The 19,265-nt window shown below is 41.3% G+C and overlaps 1 protein-coding gene across 6 annotated transcripts in view; it reads right to left on the bottom strand.

Annotated features, from left to right (window-relative positions):
- Positions 1-413: 413 nt before the first annotated feature.
- The window catches only part of PRKD1 (protein kinase D1), a 294,163-nt gene continuing 275,311 nt past the window's right edge, over positions 414-19,265 (bottom strand). For 5 of the 6 annotated variants that reach the window (XM_045016460.1, XM_045016461.1, XM_045016462.1 and 2 more), the window contains 2 exons: positions 3,988-4,073; positions 414-1,352 (listed from right to left, as the gene is read on the bottom strand). In XM_045016460.1, the coding sequence (XP_044872395.1) occupies positions 1,134-1,352; positions 3,988-4,073 (305 nt within the window). In that variant the 3' untranslated portion in view covers positions 414-1,133. Of the gene's footprint in view, positions 1,353-3,987; positions 4,074-18,441; positions 18,623-19,265 lie in introns of those variants that run through there. The other variant, XM_045016463.1, reaches the window with a different exon arrangement.

Genomic DNA, 19,265 nt, shown 5'->3' with positions numbered 1-19,265 from the left:
TCCTCAATCCCCTGATCCTGAGAAAGACCCCATTCCTGTGCTCACTGAAGTCAAAGCTCCCACTAATTTAACTGATGCAAAAATCAGGCTCCAAAAAGCATGTTCCAAATCAGACTGCACTCAGTATATTAATTCTTCCTCGTGTTCATAGAGATAGCCATGTCTTAAGGAGAAAGTAATTTTTAACTATACAACTCATCCTTGCTCTGCAGATGGCACATTCCTGCTCCCACATGGAAAGGCTCCCTCAGTGGTTCCATATAACTCACTTCCACAGGCTGAAAGAATAATCTGAAAGATGCTCCTAGTCCTAGTCCCAACCAAACCAGGAAAAGCAACTCAGGATAACTTAAAAAGAATCACCATCAAACAGATCTATTTCAACAAGACTTTTTATTGAAAACATACACAAAGGCAACATGTGGTTCAGCTTCTAAATTTACATGTTAGAGCAGAATGTTTTAAGAAAAGGGGAAATACAACTGATGTATACTGCAGTTTACATTACTAAGGCATTTAGGCTTTAGAGCAGGTTGCACCATGTGTGTGCGTGCTTGTGTCTATATAAATACACATACACAGACGGTGCATCTGACTTGAAACTGTACAGTATTATGTAATTTGTTATTTTCATGCTTTTTTATATCTTTATCTCAATATATTTTTTCCATAGCAAATAAACACTTTATCCAAATGGTAGAAGTTGTTCACAGAACAGCAGTAATAATCTACTCTTCAAGAGTTTGCTTACACTTACAATACTAATGGTGCACACACAACAGAGATAGGTATGGAAAGGTTCTCTCTTACCAATACGAGGCTCAAGTAAGAAAAACACTAGTTTGCAAAGGCACAGCGGAGACAGGTTTTAATGCATTTAATACATGAATTATTCACAATAACAAGTTTAGTGTGTCTGGGAACTTTTGTTAATACAACACAGTTGGTCACACAAAATAAAAATGCTTCTGTTGATTTGTCTTGGCAACTTGGATGCATCAACAGTGGTAACAGTATAACAGCTTTGTTCCCATCTGACAGAAAATAATGGCAGTTCTGCAAGGCAAATGTTAAACCTGACCGTATGTATTTATTAATTCCACAGTGTTTTGACAGATGATAGGGGATGCAACTTAAAGGATGCTGACACGCTCACTGAGGGCTTTCATCTCTGCTTCCTCTGGCTCAGTATTTTCCTTGTGGTTAGCACTTGGATTGATAAGATGTGCTGGATACTGCAAATCATGCTCTCCTGCATACTGTTCCCATCGTGAGTCATCGCTTTCATGGGTGATGTAGCGTTCTCCGATTTTACTTTCAAGCTCTCTTAAATCTAACCAGGTTTGATAGTCCTGCATGAAAAACCAAAAAGGGAAGTATTAGTTTGAGTATTTGTAAAAACAAGTAATCCTTCCCCCAGTAGTGTGAGATGTATCATTCAGTTTTGCAATCTAAATGCCTTGCTTTCTTCTTACATTGTTTCTTCTGACCGGAGTAATTACTCTAGCATGAAATTAGCCTGCATTGATGGTTATCAATTTTTTTCCATATGATTGTTTAGTAAATTCATTTGATTAGACTGTGTGATAATGCACTGTACCATTGGAGTAGTACAAAGATGTCCCAGAAGGCGCTATTATGCCTTACATGGGCTGTAATGGCAGACTAGGGGCTCTTATATCATTTGAATAGAACTGCAAGGGGAAAAAAAAGCACAGATAGCAAATCAGATTGATGTCCCTTCCCACCAGGTATACAATGCATAGGGGACTGTACCAAGCTCTTTCTTTGCCCCAGCCAGTTTATATTCTATATACCACATCAAATATATGATAGACAAGGCAGTTTCATAATCTCAGTGTATAGTACTAGGTGACAAGATCAGGGCTTGGACACGAGGCTCTGATTTTTCAAACCCTAAGCCAGCATCAATTTGTTTGGGTTGACAATAAAGCCTTGACGTTATTTGCACAGCCAATTTTACGGGGAGAAAGGGGGTATAGGGCATTAAACTGGGACTTGAGCCCTTGCTTAATTCCAAACTCAGATTTCTTGTGACTTGGGGAAATTTAATTAATCTACCCTGTGCCAAGGGCTATCCCTAGTGTGGAGCGGGGCCCAGGGCAGAAGTCACTTTCGGGACTGACTACACTGGCCAATAGCGTGGGCCTGCGGAGCACCGCAAAGCATGGGGCTCAGAGCGGTTGCTCTGATTCGCTCTGCTTCTGCCTCCATTCCGCATCTGTAAAATGGGAATCCCTATGTCAATAGGGGTAGTATAAAGGAGAAAAATCCATTAATTACATAGCTCAAATACTATGGTGAGGCGGGCAATGTAATACCTAGATTAACAGACATTGGGAATCTTATTAAATTTGTTAAAATAGGAAATGTAGTCAGTCTGATTTGCAGGATAGAGAGAAATGGCAACAAATGCTAGTGGGCTGGGACAAACATCCCAAAATATAAAATTTAATTCAGAAACTGAGTTTTATAGCTGGTTCCTAATGGAGATGTTGATATTTAAGAGAGAGATGTACAAGGGTGGAAGAGGCTCTATTACCAATGTAAGTATCTTTTCATAAGAGAGCAAAAAGACTAATTCATGACCAATTAAAAGGAAAATGTGGTGTGGAAAAATTACATAGCCTGTAAAACAACTGAACAATATGACAGATTCAGTAATCATTAATAGTAGTGGCTTACAGGCTTGCTACAAACAAAGCACCTCCACATTCATTGTTGTGATTTATTTTGGTTTTTCACTCAAACAGTAGCTAAAATAGTTTATAAATATCTAGTCCCTGGCAATAGGAGAAGATAGACAGAAATATTCCTGTCAGTACACTTTGTATCTGTGGGAGGTGATTAAATTTCACAATCGTGGGGGCTGTATAAGAAGCTACTTACTCCTGAGCCTTTTACAGAATGAGGGGGAAAAGTACATATCTCCAAATGGTTAGGGGCAAATGCTTCTATGACCCCAGGATTCTCACTGCCTCATGACTATAAACGATAACTTTGTAAATGAAGCCTACATACCAGTACAGTCTAGGAGCTCCTAATATACATGCCAGTACTTCAGGCTCATGAGGAACACAACTGTCTCCCTCACACCCCACTCTTACAACTTGTTCCTGTGAAGTGATGAACATTCTCCACTTCTTTTGAAGGGTGCTTTGCAGGCACCTCTCTGAATGCTTATTGACTTCAGTGGAAGATTAAGGACTTTCAATACCTTGCGGAATCAGGTGCTGAATGGTAAACCTCTCTGATAGGGGACTCAATGCACACCCACTGCCTGCATCCAGTTAGTTTTCTGTATTTTACCCTGCAACAGGTTTTGGCTGCTTCCAACTTAAGTCTCAACATATAACTGACTGGAAGACAGTTCCATTGGATAGTAAAGCCTACGACTCAGTGTGAGAAACTGGTACTGTTGGACATAAAGTTTAGGAACAGCTTTAACACTTGCAAAATTTCCTTTCATTAAAAATAATAACAGTGCTGTATTCTCCTTGAAGACACAGCAGACCTTTGCTAATTCACACTAATGCATGGGAGACCTGCTGCCAGTTAATTAGCTGTGTAAATAAGCAAATTAGGACCTGATCCAAAGCACACTGAAGTGAATGTCTTTCTATCAATTATAATGGGTTTAAGATCAGGATTTTTAAAAAAAAAGATTCTACAGCACAAAATGTATGTTGTTCAGTTAGTTTGACAAGCTTAATTTTGTATGGTATTTCATAGTACACTAGTGTATTGTAAAGTAGCATATTTTGTAAAAGTAATGAAGTCTTAGTAATATGAAACTTTGCTATCTTAACAATAAATAATATCCTGTGCACAGGGAAAAGGCTGCCTAAAATTGAGAAAATGATCAGGGTTTACAGCTTCTTCTCTGTTAAAAGGCCAAAAATTGTTCATGTTTAGAATCTAAATATGCATACAGAAGGAGGGAAAAAGCATTAAGTGCAGCTTTACCTGTAACCATGGGTGGCTTAGCGTCTTGTCCACACTGTAGCGCTTCCTCATTTTCACTTGCAGCAAATTATTTATGAGATCAATAGCTGAAAAAAATAATTTCAGAACACATCATGCTGAAATATAAAAATGTATGGCAGGAAGGGGTTCATAGGTCTCAGATAATAAGTTTCGGCTGGTCTGACCAATTCAGTGTGGTTATAATCTGTACCCAAAAGGTGTCATGTAATACTAATAACTAATGATCATTAATATTCTTGTGGGATGTGTGTATTAAGAGTTATGGATCTATTCTGGAATGATGACTAAAATGTGTTTAAGCCAGGCATATCAAAAGGGAGTTGCTAATCAGCTCTGCCTTAAACAAAGGAATTTATTGTGTATTTACTTCTATGATCTGCCTGGTTGTCAGTCAAAGACAATGAAGGTCCACTTACATATAAAGTAAACAATGCTAAAAATATATAATATTACTGTATTATAAATGTTTGTCAAGTGAGGTGTTTATGAAAGCCTATAATACACTAGTGATTAACAGCACTGTAAAATATATATATTAACACTGTATAAGGAATTATGGATACTCATTGATATTAGGCTTTACCGTCTGTTTCCAAACAAAGCAAAAACCAGCCAGACAGGAGTGACTGAGAGAGCTATTTACCTCTCTTCTATGTAAATTTTAGCATGGTGGAATCAAACACTGGAAGCCTAATTTACAGCCAGTGGGAAGCCCACAGGAACGGGAAAACAGGATGAGGTCACTCTGCCTCTTGAAACAAGGTCATTGAACTTTGGAAGATACAAGCAAGGGCGGAAGCCATCTTTGGTATCCATTGCTATACACACACAAGGGAACAGAGCTCTTGCAATCTTAGAAAGATGGGTCCTTCAAGCAAGAGGGGTGGGGAGATGAAGTCTCTGAGAACTGATTATACGTGAGAAATGTGCTCAGGAAAAGATTCTTCATCTAGGAAGACACCATCTTGTACTTCTGTGAAAGGCCCTGACTACGGGAAAGTCAGTCATGACTTGGAAGAAGGAAGATTTGGTGAGCAAACCACATAGAACAAAGCCTGTATCTTGCTAGATTAAGTTTTACTCTTTCGGATGCATGTCCTCACTTTGATTGCTTGTAATCCTTTCTAGCTTTATTCCTTTCAGTTGGATCACTTAACCTATGTCCTATTGTTAATTGTTTGTTACTACAAACCAACTGAGTGCTGTGTTTGAAGGGAAGAATGTATTTACCCCCGTTACATTAATAAGCTGCAATGTGCTTTTGTCTCTTTAAACAAGCAACAAACCTTTTAATTCCCCTGAGCTGTCCAGGAGAGGGCTGGACACTTCAGGGCACATGGTTTTGTGGAAATTTGGTACTGGGAGTGTGTTGAGGTCACCTTGCTGGTTGTAGCCAAGCCTGGTGAAAGCCAGTGTGGGGTTGTAGGCCGGCTGCTAAACCAGAGCTGTTTAGCACACAGACACTCAGGGGGTGACCTGAATACTTGTGGGTTGGCTGTGAGTGTCCTTGGCTGACAGCTACAGCAGCAAAGCACTGAAAGGCACCCAGGGCTGTACGGCAAGTGGTGACAACTCCCTCCGCCATTGGTCTGAATTGAACTTTGAAGCGTGGCACATGTTGACTATTACTTATTACCTTATTATTTTTTAGGTGCTTACAAATTGATTTAGTGGTCTATAATTTCCTGGGTCCTCTTTGTTCCCTTTTTTAAAGATAGGTGCTATGTTTGCCCGTCTGCCATTGTATGAGACCTCACCTATGAGTTCTCGAAGATAATACATTTTTTTCAACCTCAATATGAGTTCTTTTTAAAAAGGGCAAGTCAAACAATGGAAAGAATTCTGAAAATAGACCTATAATATCTGTGTTGATTGAATTGCATTATTAAAGTATTGGAGATTCACAAAGTCACTCTTCGGCTATCCCTCGATGTGAGGATGATGTCTGACAAGGGGGTTCATTGGTGGATTTTTAAGTGTTTGAGGAGCCCAATTCATGCCCGACAGATTTTCCCACAGGACTGACAGGTGGAATCTTGGAGGACACATCGTTGTTGGCTGGACTGTTGAGCCCTTTCTTTCCTCCTTTATCATTTCTCTGTCTCATGAGTACGTCTGTTCTCCTCAAACTAAGCTGTGACTTGGTGGATGGTGTGGCACCACTGTGTTGTTTTCCACACCAAGTCCTCTCAATTTGTTGGGTTGATGCCTCCCTTTTTAAGATGTACTTTCAGTATGTCTTTGAAATGCTTCTGCTACCCTCTGCGAGCCCTTCTTCCCTCACTTAGCTGAGAGAAGAGTACTGCTTTGGGAGGCGAGTGTCAGGCTTACGTACACAGTGGCCAGACATGCAGAGTTGGTGTTTCATGACCTGCACGTCTATATTACTGATGTTGGCTGCAGAGAGAATGCTGATGTTAGTGTGTCGGTCTTCCCGGTTGATCCTGAGAATCCTCCTGAGTCCTGAGGCAGCACTGTTGGAACCACTCCAGCTGCTTGAGATGTTGTCTGTAAGTTACTCAGGTCTCACACCCAGAGAAGGGTGGGGATGACAACTGCCTTGTAAACCAAGATCTTGGTGCTTGTTTGCAGATCCCTATAATTGAAAACTCATTTGAATAGTTTTCCAAAGGATGTACTGGCACAGTGGATCCTGTATTCAATTTCTTTGTCAAGGCTGGCTGTTTGGGAGAGGTGGCCGCGAAAGTATGGAAAATGGTCCACATTCTCCAGGCATTCTCCACCAATGGTGATTTGTGGAGTACGAAGAGTAGTTTGTGCAGGTGAGGACTGGGTAGAGTACCTTGTTTTTCCCAATGTTGAGAGAGAGCGAGAGACCCAGGCTGTGATAGGCATCTGCAAAAAGATTTAGGGTACTTTGCAGGTTGGCGTGTGTGTGTGTGTGCGCGCGCGCGTGTGTGAGAGAGAGAGAATGACACAGTCATATCCATACTGAAGGTCAGTGATGCCAATTCTCGTGATCTGAGATTTTGTTTGAAGATGTCAGAGATTGAGGATTTGGCCATCCATATGATACTCAATCCCAATTCCATCAAGAGGGTGGTCACGGATGAGAATCAGGATCACAGCAAGGTAAATGTAGAAAAGTGTTGGAGCAATGACACAGCCCTGCTTGACACCAGTGCGAATGATGAATGGTTTGGTCTCTGAGCCATTGCACAAAATGGTGGCAGTCTTTCCATCATAGAGTAGTCTGATGATGGAAATGAATTTCTGTGGACAGCCAAACCTACACAGCACCTTCCATAGGGCATCACGATTGATAAGAGTCAAAGGCCTTGGTTAGATCGATGAATGCCATGAATAGTTCCTGGTGTTACTCTCTGCACTTCTCCTGAATTTGTCATGCCATGAAAATCATGTCAGTTATGCCTCAGGATAACCTGAAGCCAGACTGTGATTTGGGGAGGAGTTCCTCGGCAAAGGGGAGAAGGCGGTTTAGTAGGATCCGGGCAAGGATCTTCCCTGTGATGGAGAGGAGAGCAATACCTTTGTAGTTCCCACACAAAGATATGTCCCTTTTCTTGAATATTGTAACAATGTTGGCATTCTTAAAGTCTGGTAGAATTTCTTCACAGGTTCAGATTTTGTTGAGGAGTTGGCAAAGTTTGTGCTGGAGCATTGTTCCACCAGCTTTAAAAACCTCAGCTGGGATTCCGCCTGGGCCTGGTGTCTTGTGATTTTTTTTCTATCTGGGTGATGGCACGCCAGACTTCCTCAAAAGATGGGGGATCAGGAAGGTGTTCCATTGCCGAGTGTTGTGAAACAGACTCGATGATGTCTTCAGAGACTGTGGATTCGCGGCTAAGGGCTTGGCTACACTTGTGAGTTACAGCGCAATAAAGGAGCCCTGGGCGCACTAGCTCACTACCCATCCATGCTGGCAAGGCACGTAGAGCGCTCTGACTCCGTGGCTACAGCACTGCTGGTACTCCGCCTTGGTGAGAGGAATAACATTTGCTGCGTCTTGGCTACAATGCCCGGGCGTCAGTGTGAATGTTGCATTACTGCGCTCTGATCAGCCTCCGGAAACGTCCCATAATCCCCTTAAGTCAAGTGGCCACTCTTGTCATTGTTTTGAACTCCTGTAGGAATGTGGAAAAGCCCTTTCAAAGCTCTGTTTCTGACAGCCGGCATGCAAGCCATTACTGTGGAATGCTGTGTGTGTGTGAGAGAGAGAGAGAGAGAGAGGCGGGCAGGAGGGGGAAGTCTGCTGCTGTCTGAACTTACAAGACAGCATGCTGACATGCTCTCAGCCCCCCAAAAAACCCACTCTCTCCCCCCACATACACACAACACACTCCCTGTCACACTACACCCCACCCCTCCCATTTTAAAAGCACGTTGACATCACTTGCATGCTGGGATAGCTGTCCATAATGCACCACTACCAATGCCGCTGCAAGTGCTGCAAATGTGGCCATGCCAGTGTGCTTGAAGCTGTCAGTGTGGACAGATTGCAGTGCTTTCCCTACTGCGCTCTACGAAGGCTGGTTTAACGCAAAACGCTTTACATCTGCAAGTATAGCCATGCCCTTAGTAGGCTCTCAAAGTGTTCCTTCTAGTGTTGTTTAATTGCTGCATTTTCCTTGAGGAGAGTGGTGCCATCCTGGGAATGTAAAGGGGTTGGGCCTTAGCAGTTTGGCCCATGTATAGCTTTTGTTGCTCGAAAGAAACTTTCCATGTCATCCTGGTCTACGAAACCCTGGATCTCAGAGGCCTTTTCTTGCCACCACTTATTTTTGATGTCACATAGCCTCCTTTGGACTTTGTCTTTGAGCAGGTAATAAGCCTCATATTTTTGTTGGTTAGAGGAATAATTTTGCCAGTTATAGAATGCAGTTCTTTGCCACTGAATTAATGCTAGGATTTCCTCGTTGTTTTAGTCAAACCAGTCTTGGTGCTGATGAATGGAATATCCTATAGTTTCAGCACTGTGATTCCCATGCTCTTGAGTGTCAATGATGATATCAGGCAAGTTAGAGAGTTTCTCAGACAGGTGTTGCTGGAACATCTTGCAGCTGGCTTGGTCCTGAAGTGCTTTGCTGTTGTACCGCATTTGCTTAGTCTTGGGGTGTTTGCGGTGTGGTGGAGCTGCAGGCATATGATTGATCTTACTAATCAATGGTCTGTCCAACAGTGATCTGTACCTCTCATAGGTTGTGTTATATGGACATCTGTGTAATCTTAAGTTCTGATTATAACATAGTCAAGGAGGTGTCAGTGTTTGGAGCAAGGATGTATCTCCCAGGAGTTTGTCTGCCTTAGGTGTGGCTGTGAGGATTGCATCAAGAGCACTATAAAATTGCTCCTTGTTGTCTTCCTCATCAAGTGTTGGGGCGTATGCACCAATGACTGTGGCATATTGGCTGTTGCTGAGCTTGAGCAGAAGAGTCATGAGACGCTCATTGAGCCCCATGGGAAGCTCCAAAAGCTGACTGGTGATCGTATTTTTGATGGCAAAGCCAATCCTATGAATGTCTCTCTCTTCAGGTGGCTTTCCTTTCCAAAAGAAGGTGTAGCCAACTCCATTCTTTTAATTGGCCCGCAATGGTTCAGCAGGTCTCACTAAGAGTTGCAATGTCAATGTTGAGTCTTGCCAGTTCTCTGGCAATTATGACAGTTCTTCCTTCTGAGCATTCACTGTGCTGAGAGTCCATAAGAGTGCAGACATTCCAGGTGGTGAAATTCATTGTCCTATCTCTTGTTTTGGCTGCAGAGTTCAGTGATCCCACTGGATGGGGTCATCCGGTTGGAAGAGTGTGAGACAGCCTACGTTTGGGGCAACTTTTCTAGTCCCCTCCCCATTTGGGGTGCACGGAGGGGATCCTAAAAAGACCCGCTCAGACACAGTTGCTGCTGCCAAAATGCACTTCTGTCTCATCCAAGCAAAAGACAACTGTCATATGGCTGCCACCTGCATGCAAATTTATGACTAAAGATTCCCAGAGATCACTTCTCCTGTCTTCACTGCCACTCGTCCGTCACTGCAGGGCTTTGTGTGAGCCTTTTGGCAGAGGCCTGCACATGAAACCTTTTAATGTGGGGAAACCGGTGTGCAGGAATTGACCACACGAGACTTGACAGGAGGAAAACCCTGACCTAGGGTCTAGGAGAACCAGGACAGCCACGGGCCTCCCTCCTGCTGCAGCCCTTATCCGCCTTCACAGCTGCAGAGTACTAAAGGTCCTTGTAGTGGGGCGGACTGCCCCACTCCCTGAGAGTGTGGGCTGCGGCAGGCCAGGGCGCCTGCGCAGACAGGGAGCCAATTACAGAAGGGCTTATTGGGAGCCAATCAGGGCCCAGTTTGGAGACAGCAAATCAGGGCCAGGCTCAGCCCTATAAGAAGGCTGCCCAGGAAAGGAGCAGTCAGTCTGTCCCAGGCCTTCAACAGGGGAAGGTCAGTCTCCAAGGGTGGGAGACTAGCACCGTGGACAGTGCAGTGCTGGCCAGGCTCGCGGAGGCTAGGGAGCTCTAGGCCGGAGGCTGCCAGGCTGCCGGCCCTGAAGGGAAGGGCCTAGCGGGTGCAAGGGGCCGTAGGGAAAGCGGCCCAGGGAAACAGACAGATGAGGGGAGAGAAGGAGGACAGCGAGGCTGCCACCAGAGGGTCCATGGGCTGGGACCCAGAGTAGAGGTCGGGCCTGGGTCTCCTCCTTCCCCGCCTTGCAGTACACCCAGCCATTGGCTGTAGGGAGCGGCCATTATACTATGCCAGATCCCTGACAAGAGGGATTGGACTCAAAGGGTGTGGTTGAACATGGTGGCTGGGGTGTAGGACTGCTGAACACCGACCCCCGGAAGGGGGTGCGGATGGACTAAGGGGCACTGCCGGAGCGAAGAGGATGCTGCCGAGCAGGGAGCAACGCCAGAGACGCCAACCGAGGTCAGAACAACGGACAGGACACCACCAGGAGGGGGTGCTCCACTGGACAGAGCTAATTCCCGGAGTCACGAGCGGGAGGTGCCAGGTTGTGAGTCCCAACCTGTCACAGTCCTCTATATGCGCCTACTCCACGGTCCAAACTTCAAAAGACCCCAATAGTGGTTAGTAAGGAGTCTCATCTCAGACCTGCTTGCAAAGGGGGACCCTACCAGGAATATGGAAGCTCCACATGATGTAACTCTGAGGGTCTTTAGCCCACATAAGCCTCTCCACCATGACAAGGTTGCAGTGCGTCAGAGAGGATACACTTGGAGACTGATTTTTTTTTTCTTTTTAATCAGGTTTTAAAATAATCAGATATCAGACTCAAACGCTACAGATTGAAAACCGCCGAAGCAGCATCACCAGTGCTAAATCTAGCATGAAAAAAAATTCAAACAAAAAAAATACAGAACAAAATAATAAATCTAAACTACTAATAGTACTAAGGATATTTTTGTAAAATTTTGGAAAATGCATCACAAGGATGATAGGAGAGATAAGCTCTGACTCGCTCCATGCAGCAGGAGGAAGGAACTGGAGATGCCAGCAGCTCGCTGCCCCCTTTATTGCCTCAGGGCGGCACAAGGTGCATGCACAGACCGCCAAACAGTACTGCTTTCAACAGCTCTGGCTCCAGGCACATAACTCTTGGTGGAATATAATAGGACCATCACTCGAAGAAGAATTTACACTGATGGGAGGGCTCTCCTTTTGGTGTAGGTAATCCACCTCCCTGAGAGGCAGTAGCTAGGTTGGCAGAAGAATTCTTTTGTCAACCTAACACTGTCTATGTGAGGGGTTAGTTTGGCTTAAGTACGCTTGGATTTTTCACACACCTGAGCAATGTAGTTTACGCCCAAGATTTCCATAAGTTTTAACTATACGGGAACTTTAAAGAGTCTGTCAATCTGTTAATGAGATTATTGGGGGCAAAAAAACAATTCTGATATTGGGTACTAAATTTCTTGAGGAACCATCATTAATGAATTTTACTTTCTAAACTAAGAGCTTTCCTTATAAATTCTCAAAGTTAATTCTGTATTCAAGGAATAAGTGTTGTAATTTTGGGGACAATATATTTTTCATAAATAACCAAGTTGTTAAATCTATGCTTCAACTGCAAAACTCATCTCAACCTTAACTATGGAGCCACTACCAATACCTCCATAATATAAATGTATCTAACCCAGGATAGTTTTACATTGTAAAGAACTGCTATTACTCATTGTGGAAGTGGTCATCATCAAATGAGAGAATACCTTGTTTGCCATCATTTTATTATTTTTTCTAAAAGACATATCAAACATAGATGGCATTATGTTACATACACCTATGGTTATAAAAGTAATAACATACCAAATGGACTGAGGCATCTAACTGTACTTTAGGATGCTGACAGTTCTGCAGCTCAGGAGATAAGATTTATCATAATTTTATTCAAAAAAGAATGTGAATGAGAAATAGGAACAATATACACTCAACATTACAAGGGAAGTACTATAGTAATTCTGAGACATAATGCCACAGCAGAATCCAAGAGGGTCATCAGAGTCATAGATATTAATTAAATTCTCGGTTTAAGTCTGGTGGATTTGAAAGTACCTTGTAGTCTGAAGGAGACTTAAAATAGTTTTCTTTCAAAAAATGCTGTATGTTTTCATCATTACAAAAAAACCCCAAACCAAAAAACACCTCTTCAGGATAGGTTTCCTTTTAAGGAAAAACACTGAATTTTCAGAGATCTGATAAGGTAGTGAGCCAACTGAAAGTGAGAGCCTGAATGTCAGGTCAAATTTGAGACCAAAACTTAGTTATTTTTTATTAACATTTTGCAAAATAAAACACTAATACAAATATCTACATAAAATTTCTCCTTCCTGTAAAACTTTGTAGACAATCACACTCTTTCTTGTATTGTTCACAACTCAAAAGCTGAAGCATTGATCCAGTATTATGAGAGATCCTGAAAACAAAACTGACTAATTTATTGTCATTGTTACAGATGAGAGAAGTGCTAAAGTAAACAAGCAATATGTTTAGTGAAAAGGGCATTAGATCTCTTTAAATTGTGGTACTGTTGGACTTTAAGAAAGAGGATTCATCCATTTTGTCAACAGATTACTACATAAACTAAACTAATGGACAGAGCATGAAGAGTTAAGTGCATTCTTCATAAATGTCCAAAAGATGTCTAAAATAATCAACTTCACCGAGAACCACATTTTTAATAACAGCTCTGTACCCAACATCTCCCACTTTTGAAAATCTGGCCACGAGTTTACAGTTAGGACAGTTGCTAAAAAAATGAAAACTACATCCATAAATCCAAGACCATGTAACCCGTCTCAGTTTTTTTGCAGGACTAAGTTTGACTATGCAGTCAGTTTAGCACCATTGTGCTACCATTTATGACAATCAATGCTACACATTATTGTGATTCATGTGCATAATATAAATGCTCAAATCCTCTGAGAATGCTCTGGGTGTCATGGCTGTATTTTCTCTTTCACCACTCAAAAGTATGTCAGCGTTGCCCATTATGATGTGGAGAACAGCCAGAGCTGAGTGAACGATTACCAATAGAAAGTTCTATATCACGTAAAGATTTTCAACATAATGAGAACATTTTAAAAAATCATTTTCCATTCAAGCAGTTCAGACCTACTGGATGTACCTAGCAAGAATATTTCTGAACAACGTTAACCTATGCACAAGCATAAAAAATTAGATGGGGCTCCATAACAGAAGAACAATTAGGAATGCCTCACTTCTGTCACCATGGTCAACACCAACCATCTTCTGTATCACTCAAGATCATAAACAAGACATAATCCTTGACTCATCCTTCCTGTAGACCCTTAGATCCAGGCCATGTCTAAATCTTGCCATGTATTCCTGCAGAACATCTGGACTTTCCTCTGCATTCACACAGCTAAAATTCTCCGATGTCATCTCATCTCACGGTACTGCAACCTCCTCCTCTATGGCTTTGACAAATCCTGTCTTCATTTTACCCCATTTATATCCATTCCAAACACTTCTGCAAAGATCATGGCTCATTATTTTGACCATATCCTCCTCTCGTATCCCTTTCCTCTCCTCTCTATTTGCATTCCTCCCCCGCCTCACCCTTTCTTTTACTTCCCTTCACTTTTAAGGGCCTCCACAGCCTATACTCACCCTATCTTTCATGGGCTATGAAGATGATGCCTGCCTTCACTTTGCCAATTATTCCAGTCTTGATTGCCCTTTTCCAACAAACACTTTCATGCTTTCTCCCATGCTACTCCCACACCAATGCATGGAAGGAGCTTTCTGTAAATATCCACAAAGCCATCTTTATTGCCTCCTTCAAATCCTTACTTAAAACTCTCTTCTGCTATCATGCTTACAAAAACTCATTGATTAGGCAGCTAGTGTGCTGTAACCTTTCCTTATCATGGTAACCAGTATCATTGCACTGTTTACTTGTGCTCCCTGTCTGTTGAATCCACGTTATTGTACACTTAGGGCTTGTCTACATTACCGCTTAAATTAATATAATTTACGTCGCCCAGGGGTGTGAAAAAGCCGACATAGCTTCTGCCTCTTGCGGAAGTGGAGTAATTATGCCAATGGGAGTGCTCTCTATGGTCAGGAATAATCTTTAGGTTAAGTGTTTTTGTACAATGCATAACACAATGGAGTTTGATCTTTGATTAAAATCTCGAGTCGCTACCACAATACAAGTAATAAAAGATAGTCGTAAGGGGGAAAAACAGCAAGAAATGTAAATACACTGAAAGCAGGGAGTGTGACCTTTTTTACTTCTCCAATTTTCCTCTGGCTCTGGTCTAATACCCCATCTGTTTTGCTTTGAATTTGACCATCTAAACACAAACAACAACAAGTCGGAACAATAAGCAGTTTTTAGTAAATCACAAATCCATTCTAGTCATTGTTCCTTGGAACAAACAAGCCTGTTATCAGTATTTTTGCAGTTTGCTCCTTTGGCTTGCTTTCTGGCCCTGGGTGACTAGTTCAGTAACCACAACAGCATTCTGAAATGTAATCAAAGAGTTACACTTTTCCATTTATTATGCACAGAGTGATGTCAAATCTTTTGTGTGTGTGGTCCATCTATGAAATGGGGACAATGATATTCATATATTCCTCTGTAAGGCACTCTGAAATAAAGGGTCACAAATTCTATAAAATAGCAAGGTGGTATTATTATATAATGCTGGTTTATATATTTAGATTTTCAAAATCCTAAATGCCCCCTTGAAAGCTCAAGTCACTTTTTCATATATAAATTAAAAGTTCAAAACAACTTAAAACAAGAAAAGCAAGTATTGCTACTTTCTAAAGCCAAAAAGAAGAAAAGGAAAGTCCCAGCACAGCCACACAATACTCTCCAGTACACTATATTATTATTACTGTCATGTCTGTGTCTGGTTCTGCCCTCCTTAACATATTAGTCAATAAAATGTAAATTGATTTTTTGGGAAACAAATAATCTTCAGAATTATATTTACAGCATCCTTTTGAAAATGTACACATTACAAAATTTCCTAAGAACTGCACACAGTACAATAATGACCAAAAAATCCAATCTACATGTTTTATAGCTTTGTATCATTAGCTGTTTTATAAACCTGATGTAATTGTAACACAGGTTATGTCTTTAGGAATATAAAATTGTTAACTAAACATAGTAACATAAGGTTGGGGCGGGGAAGAAGCTGATAGATGATATGAAAGAACTGTTACATTCTGGGCTTCCAAAACTGAACAATTCTCTCCAGAAACTTGGTAAACAATTCTAACGTAAGGTGCTTTACAACCAAGCAGCTGCATTTTCTCCACTTCTGATTTTGTGTATTGTAATAATAACCTGTCTTCATGAGAAGTATCTCTCAAAAAGCTAAGTATATATATTAGTCTTAGGGCTGGCCTACTCTTGAAATTTGTTGTAGGTGAACTCAAATTATTTCACATTAAAGTGCTCTGTGTCCACAAACAAAGGTGGTGGTTTGTTTCATTATTTATTTATTTATGCGAATCACACATTAACTTCACTTTGGAAGCTGGCTGCTGTTCAATGCCTTTAAATTCTGGTGTATAACGGAAGTAATCTGTGGTACGGTAGTGAGGTAATTTCTTTGGTAATTTTGTACAAAAACAGATTTAATTATGTCGTTCAACATCTCATCTTGCTATCTACTGGCAACCTTTTGTTTATATCCTCTGTCTTCAGTTACTGGCAAGCCAGCCTGAGCTAATCTGAATTCCACTGAATTGTTCCAGGTTTCATTTGACAAGGTTTAATTCAGGTTTATCTTAGGAATTTTACTAGCTACAGAATGCACTTGGTTATACCACAGAATTCTCTTCTAGCTCTGGATCTCCATTAGACCTGGAAGCCATTTTCAATTATCTCCTTACTTTTAGTTCCAACTTGAACCCCTCAGACCCTAAATTCATATGACCTAAAAGGGCTTCTCACTTGACCACAGGCTACAAAAACTAACTTCTTTGGGGTCAATTAAGGGTATGTCTACAATGCAAAACAACAACAGCAAACAAAGCCTGCAACGGCAAGTCTCAGGCTTGTGCACATTGTGCTTGTACCCTGGTGCTAAAAATAGGTGTGTAGGTGTTCCTGCTCAGGCTAGAGCTTAGGCTCTGAAACCCACCTCCTCTTCCAGGCTTCAGAGCCAGAACTCCAGTCCAAGCAGGAACACCTACGTGGTTAGTTTTAGCATTGCAGTGCGAGCATGAGTCTGTAGACCTGGGCCTTGAGACACACTGCTGTAGCCTTTTATTTTTATTTTTTTTTGCACTGTAGACATATCCTAAGAAAGTAAATATTCCTTTAGGTCTCTATCCCTTTGTTCAAGAAAACATTTTATCCAGCATGCGTTCATTGTCTCTTCAGTTCTTGCTCAGCTGCACACGGGTATAGTATACCATGTCAGACGTCAGTGCATGCTTCATTAGGCTATATGATTTTCTTATGTCATTCACTTATCCCAGTCTCCAGATTTCTAATGTAAAATCCATCAGGTACCTTCAGGGCTGCTGAAATTTTTATTTTTTGAAAAATGTTCTTTACAAATTTCTTCACAAAAATGTTCCTTTTTTTATATGTGTTGAAAGTTATGGAAAAAGTTAATATCAAAACCATTTTCATAACATTTTTAATAAAAATAAAATATTAAAATAATGAAAATGTAAAAAAATTGAAAAGTTAGTCCATTTCACCATTTCAAAATAACTGAAACTCCTCCCGATAGGTTTTTATTTTTTGTCCCGCTATAGTATGTTTCAACCATCACTGTACTATCGAGAATATAATCTAGACAAGAACTGGCCCCCAAATGGATAGCATGCATCTGTTTTTGAACATACTAAAGTTAATGGGTAGTGTTTAGATGTGAGAGTTTTGTTTAGTCCATTTTAAGAGATAAAATCCAGCTTTAAAAATGTGGAGTTGCATTCAGGTTCCAATTTCCTGCCTGAATTCAAACAACTTCAGGTTGTTGTGACTGGGGATTTTGGTTCAGTTCATCTCCAATACAGGCTAACTGATCAAACAGTGAAGTAACTGTAAATATATAAAACAACCACAATGTGTAAGCAATTTTTAAAATCAATGATCTTTTGTTAAAATGTATGGTGGTTCCCCCCTTCTCCCCATTTTATATATGACAAGCTCAGACTCTCCATTCTGCAGAATTATACCTGATGACTCTCCTAACTGAGGCTGTAACTCTGGAAAGGGTAGCGATAACACCACAGCAGGTGGGTTTTGCAAAGATGCTTCTACAGAATCTTCAGCTGTGAATGTAGAGATTGATCTTCTGTCTGCTTTAGTGGGGACTTGTGGGAGACAATTTCCTGCTGCCTCTTCTGTGTTGATTGCTGTCTGCTTATCTCTCTAATGCCAAGTAAAGCATCGTGCACAACACTCAGATTCAATCAGAATGCATAATGTAAAAAGTTGTGGAGGATTTTGGTGGTTTTCTATGTGTACTTTTCTACAAAATGTTTAACTCTTTTTTTCAGTTGCTTTTATCAAACTTTATTCTGCCACTGTAAATACAACAACAGACATAATGCATTCATTTACCTAACACCTTTCATCCAAGGGTCTCAAAGCGCTCTATAAACAATTAATTAGGCCTAAAAGCACTCCTTTGAGGGAGGTATTATTATATATGTTTTAAACATGTCAGCGGTGGCACAGAGAAGTTAGTTAATTTGCCCAAAGTCACATAATGAATCAGAGACAGCAATAAAAGCCAGAACTCCTGCTTCCAAGTCTCTGTTCTAAACACTAGAGAAACACTTCCCAGGATATTTTAAATTCTACTTCTTTAACTCTCCCTGGTATATATTGTCATATGTAGTTAAATTAGGATTCTATTATTTCTATTTTTTTTTGCTTCAACGTTCACCAAGGAAGTTTAGAAAGAGAAATATTTTTGGATGTAAGGGTCGAGAGAGAAATAAGATAGAACAACTGTTTAAAAATGGAAACTCAACTTGGCTGAGGAAATCCATTACACACAAACACTTTGTGGTGAAGTCATGCAGCTATCACCTGAAGGCAGTTAGTTTTCAGTCAGCCCTGTTTGGTTAGGCCTGGTTCAGATACTTCACTAGTCTTGGTTGATGATCTCCCTAGAGACATCCAAGGTCAGTTATCCATACTGATTCTTTTATATTTAACAGCAGTCTTTGATACCATTGACTAGCGCTCACACTTCTACCTGCTAAGCCTTCACAGTCTCTCTTGTGGTGCTGTTTGGTTTTCAGGAGCAGAATATGAAATCTGTTTGACTCCCTCTGCTCTGTAATTGTTTAATTACTCTTTTACCTCACCTACACAGAGAGGGGCGAGATACAGAAGCAATCTGTAGATGAGAAGTGGGTTGTAGAGACAGGTGGGGATGGAAGAAGAGGAGGTGCAGAGGCAGGTAAGTGCAGCAGCAGGGAGACAGAGCAACCTCAAATCAGGGAAAGTGAACATTTCCCACAAACAGCAGAGAGCACCCTCCAGTTGCATTTATGCTTCGGTAGCAGTGGAAGGTGGCCCCCAGAAACTGATTCTACCTAGGGGAGTAAGCAGTATTAGGCCCACAGAGGCATAATGTCCTGGAGGTAGGGTCACCACCTGTCCAGCTTTTCCCAGGATCATCCTTTTTTTTGAGACAATTGTCCCAGGAAATGTGTAAGTATTCCTGGGACATTAAAAATTCAGTTGTGTAATAATATACCATTCACCACAAATTTGATCAAAGCTCCAGCTGTGGAGGGGAGGGTT

The sequence above is a fragment of the Mauremys mutica genome, chromosome 4 (assembly GCF_020497125.1).
Source record: "Mauremys mutica isolate MM-2020 ecotype Southern chromosome 4, ASM2049712v1, whole genome shotgun sequence".
Classification (NCBI taxonomy): Eukaryota; Metazoa; Chordata; order Testudines; family Geoemydidae; genus Mauremys; species Mauremys mutica.
The sequence above is the reverse complement of the archived record's forward strand: the minus strand, read 5'-3'. Positions and strand labels throughout refer to the sequence as shown.